The 6,000-nt window shown below is 44.0% G+C and overlaps 1 protein-coding gene across 1 annotated transcript in view; it reads right to left on the bottom strand.

The window, feature by feature from the left end:
- LOC144792655 (pepsin A-like) overlaps positions 1-3,968 on the bottom strand; it is a 216,172-nt gene extending 212,204 nt beyond the window's left edge. The window contains exons 1-2 of the mRNA XM_078667836.1: positions 3,868-3,968; positions 236-395 (exon numbers count right to left, since the gene is read on the bottom strand). Coding sequence (XP_078523962.1) covers positions 236-395; positions 3,868-3,923 — 216 coding nt within the window. The 5' untranslated portion in view covers positions 3,924-3,968. The remainder of the gene's footprint in view (positions 1-235; positions 396-3,867) is intronic.
- Positions 3,969-6,000: the final 2,032 nt, after the last annotated feature.

Below are 6,000 nucleotides of genomic sequence, written 5' to 3' on the forward strand. Positions count from 1 at the left end.
ACTGCTAATATTCCTGCTGGATTAGTGAATGTTGACTCTCCCTATGAAACAAAGTGTCAGTTACGACACGACCGTCAGTTCAGCATTGATCCATCGTTGTGTATTGAGTGTTCAGCCATCCCAACTTTCAACGGAGTGTGTCCATTCCTTAACCCACCATCCTATTGCCTCACCTTCAGGCGATGAAGAGTCATCAACAGAGACATGAACTTCAGTATGTGAAAGAACTACTCACATCCAAGTAGTTAATGAGCGGCTCATTGGCCACCTTGGCCACCGTGGAAAAGGTCTGGTACTTGGTGGACAGGTCGTATGGGTTTCTTCCCAAGAAATCTTCAAGCAAACCCTTTTCTCGAAGGGCATTTCTGAGGGACTTTCCTTTCTGCAAAGGGATCCTAAGAGGAGGAAAAAGAAAAGTAGAACCTGCTTTACAGATTTACATTAAAACACTGAAGGCACAGTTGTAAATATCTGTTGAGCGAAAAGAGCCCAAACTTGTTAGCCAACATTTAAAGACAACAGCAACATGTATGACAATCTGCAATTAACAATGCCTCTTTTATTTGCAGCTTGCACAGTTTTAGGGAAGGTCTGGAAATCTGCACAATCCAGCAAAGCGGTAAAGTCCATGACTACAATAACACCCCGGGCTTTGCTATCAGGAGCTTCTTGATCAGAGTTGAGGGGCGTGGTGCTGGTTTTGAACATAAATGGTTCTGTTATTTCCTTTAAGTACTTTGTTTGCTGTACTTTGTCATCTTACATCACTTAAAATTTGGAAATGGATGTCAAGGAAAGCCAGGGAGTGCAGCTTTTACCCTAGGCTTGCCCTTTCTTCCCTTTCTAACTACCCATACTCATCCTTGTCTTAGAACTTTTGGGTCCCCAAATGTATCTTATGGGAGTGAATTGTATTATTGCCCTAGAACAATTCGGGTGGTAAATAATACTTTGTATTCTTTTCCGTACCTCTCAATCCATCATCAGTGAACTGGCTGGACATACTTTTAGATTCTTAACTTTATCTTAGGGAAGAATAGGATCTATTAGCGCGGTAAGATCGACTATGTTTTTTCGTACCTACATATTGGTTTTATTCACACTCCATTTTAAGGAGTTCTTAAACATCTGTAATGCCATCTGCTCGGGCAGGTGCAGAGATTCTGTTTTTGTGCTGCTCCAGTCTACCCTTAGTAATACATTTTATTTTCAATATATACATTTGTGGCTGTAAGAGTAAAAAAAGTTGATAATAAATTGCTAAGGATATAATGGCGAAGTTTAGTGCACACTAACACTGAATGATCTTCATGAGTAGATCTTCTCTACTTGTACCAGTCAGTCGTGAAGGACACAACTATTCTCTGGTAAGCTGTTTGACACTGGAGACTGGTAACAATCACTGAGATATGATATTATGGTTCATCATATCAAAGGCTCCAGACAGATCCACCATCACCTGTCTTAGTGGTCCGTCATCTGTGTGCGATTTGTTGCAACGTCTACAAGAGTGGTCTCTGTTCAGTATTTGGTAGTAAACCCTGATTGAGTTATATCCAGGATTTTGTATCCCTGTAGATGTGCTTTCGCAAATCCTTGAAGACCTTCCTATTCTGCCAGTAATTCTCTGTATTCAGAGACCGTTTTTCAATCCATTCAGCGCCGGGACACCCCGTTGGGGTAGCCGTGCGCTTTACAAATGACACTATAATAATATAATAATAATAATAATAATAATAATGGTCCTCTAATAATGGAGTTAATGCAGGAGTCAAATGTGTCTTCGAACTGTGGCACTGAGCTTGCTGACCCTTTGAATTATGAATTTGTTTTTTTATTTTTATTTCTCAGTGGTGTTTGGGGTGAGGTTCCAGCTCGAAGCAGCGCTGACATACTTATAATAAGGCGCTGCTCTTGTCTCTGGAAAGATAGATAGTTTGGTTTTAGAAGTTAGCTTTTGTCTTCAAAATTGCCTTATTATAGATTATTAACTAGATTTATGAAGGTTTCGTGGTACCCTTGGGCCATGCAAGGGGGTGGTAGGACTACGCAAAACCTAAGTGAGATTTAGCAAGACACGTAAGGCCATCTGGCAAGGCCCTGCATGGCTTTAAATTTGGAAATACGCAAGGCAACGTAAATCACTATCTTGCGTTATTCTGCCCAAAGGGAGGCCTTCCATAGGTGGGGCGTGCTTGTTCCCACACATCCACTCATGGATTTTGGTGCATTCCCAGATTCACCATTAGCAGTGGACTTTGGAATGTGCCAACATTCTAGGCCTCCCCAGGTGAGGCAAGACAAGGGAAATATATTTATTTCTCCTCTATGTACATGTTCAAAGAAGAAAATGCCTATTTAGATTGTTTTTGTGCAAGATAGTGTCCCTTCCTGCACAAAATCAATCCTGCCTATAATGCAGGCACCCCTTCACCATGATGCAAGGATGCCTGACTTGGCGCTAAGCAACCAAAAGAGGCTAGCGCTAGGAAAGGACAGGAATGCACCGTATAATGGTAAATTTGGCACACTACTGCCCTTAAATGCAGTAAGGTGGATTGCTGCATTGCGCTGCATGAAAGAATGCTAAATCTGGTCCACTGTGTGCAGTAATTTTAAAGAAGAAAGATTTTGTATGGGCGGGCGATTTGAGATGGGACGGACAGTGAAGTGAGAGAGGTTTCCATGATGACCAGTGCATTAAGGTATACTTGGGTAGTAAGGTCTGTTATACTGGTGTGCATACACGTGGTATTGATGATTTTGTGGAATACAGTTGTATGCAGTGGTGAATGGAAGGGATCGTAGACTCAATGATCGGGATGTGGTTGCTTTGAATGCTGGCACTCGGATGTGGGGAGTGGGTGTAAAGATATTTTGGTGAAGGGCTGGAATGGGATAGGACTTGTGATTTAAGGTACATGTAGATTATTGAAGGTAAGATTCTATCACACACCTGACCTTGCAGCTTACTGCTTCCTCATGCCTTCACCACTAGGATCTGACAGCACTAACACAACATCATATACGAATAAAGTGGAATATAACAAATTCTCTGAAAAATCAATGCAAGTAAGTCAAGTATGACTCGTTGATTTGAAACATGATAGTAAAAGTCCTTAATACAGGCAAGGAATTGCTGAATAACTGCCAGACCACATTGCCACAGAGAAACCGAATGGGAACCAATCACTTATTTATTCAAATGTTGGTACATTTGTGTTAATCCCACGGTTCCTGTGATTGCGTTATAGCAGCCGGTAGTCGTATTATTACAATCAATTGAGAGAAATGGGGAATTACATGTGCAGACTGGTTTCCACATGTTTGACCACATTTATAGGCACATAGTTAGCACTAGTATTTGAATGGTAACAAATGCTGCGGATGAATAAGGGCCCCAATGTGATTTTTAATTCAGGTGATTTGTAGTCATAGAATCTTGAAGAAACAAACTAGCCTTTGACCTATTTATGCCATATGAGACCATGCCAAATACTTTCACATATTTACATGATCGCTACTGACATCTGCTGCGACCGACAGGTCGCCTCTTTCAAATCAGAGCATGGTCAACTCAACCTTTTAGTCTTCCAAATTACCGAGGCTGGTAAACTGAGTATCATTAATATGGACAATAGTGACGCCTGCTCTTTACAGTGCTTAGAAACTGCTTAGATGGGGTATGAAACTCATAAAAATGAGTTTAAAAAAAGTTATTATTCTTATAATGTCATAAACTTTGAATCCAGAAAAAAAAGCGTCACAGCAACTTCCTCTTCTTTAGAAAGATCGCATCACTGCATGAATCTAAACTTACTATATAGCCAGAAACAATTTACTATCTCAGAGAAAGGTCATACTCACTTGTTGATGCTCTCAGAAAAAGCAATGAGGGTGATGAAAAGAAGGACGGCTCTCATCTTGGCAACTTGAGGTCAGCTTCTACTGGTCCTTGAGCACACCCCTGTCTGCTTTTTATAGGCAGAGAGAGCTACTCACCTGCCCACCCAGTGTCCTCCTCCCTCCCACACACCCGGGCTCACCTTCTTTGAAATCTGACCTCGAGATAACCTTTCACAATCAGCACCTTTCCTGAACCCATTAGGAGCAGCCCTAGAGGCCGTGTCTAACACACAACATGTTAACTCTCACTGAGTCAAAGTAAATGTCCTGAAAAGAGGTGAGAGACGGGAAAATGGAAAATTACACATGTGCTTACAGAGAAAGGGCTTGATCTTCTGGTGGGAAAGTAAAGCCAAGCCTTTAATCTTTATCCAGGGTTTTCAAATTCTTTGCAGCTTAGTTATACAGCAACACTCATTTGAATGAGTCCATTATGTAGGAATATTAACATCTTTATTGTGTATGTGTATGTTTGCAATATAAAATGCAATACAAAACAATCCATGTTATAAAAGTAGATCATCTTAAATGGTATAGAGACCAATTAAACAATTAATAAATATATAAATACAAACTTGATTTTCAAGTGCCTTCCAATACTAGCAGCAGTCTAATTATATCTAACAGCTGTGTGTGAGTAGTGTGCGATCCCACCCCCAATTGTAATGTTAAAGCTTCCTCGAGCAGTTGGCTGACGAGCCTGGGACCCCGCACCTGCGCGCCTGAGTGGTACTAAACCTGGCAATATTTGGCAGCCACCGGCAACCCCAGAACACGGCCTAATCCCTGCTGATGAGGGGTAAATACCCCGAAACACGTGTCCAGGGATGGCGAAGATAGCGAAGATAGCAGAGAATCGAAAGAAGATGCATCGCAGAACACAAACTACATTTACCACAGTCCTTAGGGGCGATCCCGCTGGTGTGTGAGTAGTGTGTGACCCCACCCCCAATTGTAATGTTAAAGCTCCCTCGAGCAGTTGGCTGACGAGCCTGGGACCCCGCACCTGCGCGCCTGAGTGGTACTAAACCTGGCAATATTTGGCAGCCACCGGCAACCCCAGATCACGGCCTAATCCCTGCTGATGAGGGGTAAATACCCCGAAACACGTGTCCAGGGATGGCTAAGATAGCGAAGATAGCGGAGAATCGAAAGAAGATGCATCGCGGAACACGAACTACACTTACCACAGTCCTTAGGGGCGATCCCGCTGGTGTGTGAGTAGTGTGCGACCCCACCCCCAATTGTAATGTTAAAGCTCCCTCGAGCAGTTGGCTGACGAGCCTGGGACCCCGCACCTGCGCGCCTGAGTGGTACCAAACCTGGCAATATTTGGCAGCCACCAGCAACCCCAGAACACGGCCTAATCCCTGCTGATGAGGGGTAAATACCCCGAAACACGTGTCCAGGGATGGCGAAGATAGCACGGAATCGAAAGAAGATGCATCGCGGAACACAAACTACACTTACCACAGTCCTTAGGGGCAAACCCGCTGGTGTGTGAGTAGTGTGCGACCCCACCCGCAATTGTAATGTTAAAGCTCCCTCGAGCAGTTGGCTGACGTGCCTGGGACCCCACACCTGCGCGACCGAGTGGTACTAAACCTGGCAATATTTGGCAGCCACCGGCAACCCCAGAACACGACCTAATCCCTGCTGATGAGGGGTAAATACCCCAAAACACGTGTCCAGGGATGGCGAAGATAGCGAAGATAGCAGAGAATCGAAAGAAGATGCATCGCGGAACACTTACTACACTTACCACAGTCCTTAGGGGCGATCCCGCTGGTGTGTGAGTAGTGTGCGACCCCACCCCCAATTAGCTGTAAGAAGGTGCAGCAGCTTACGAGTAGCAGCTAAGAGTTCATTGGACTGGGCTACTTGGTGGAGGGGGTGGGCACCTCAGGGCCTGAACTTTTATATGCAAGATGGATACATTTTGTTAGTCGGATGTGTAGAGTCATGTTTTCTGGGGTAAGTGCTGCTGTAATGCTCTGCTGACAGGTTCGGATTCCCAGCCTAGTCCACTCCGTCTTGTTGTACACTCGTCCAGCATGGCTGGGCAAATGCACAGAACGTGCTCAAGTCCATTAT

Source organism: Lissotriton helveticus, chromosome 1_1 (assembly GCF_964261635.1).
Source record: "Lissotriton helveticus chromosome 1_1, aLisHel1.1, whole genome shotgun sequence".
Classification (NCBI taxonomy): domain Eukaryota; kingdom Metazoa; phylum Chordata; class Amphibia; order Caudata; family Salamandridae; genus Lissotriton; species Lissotriton helveticus.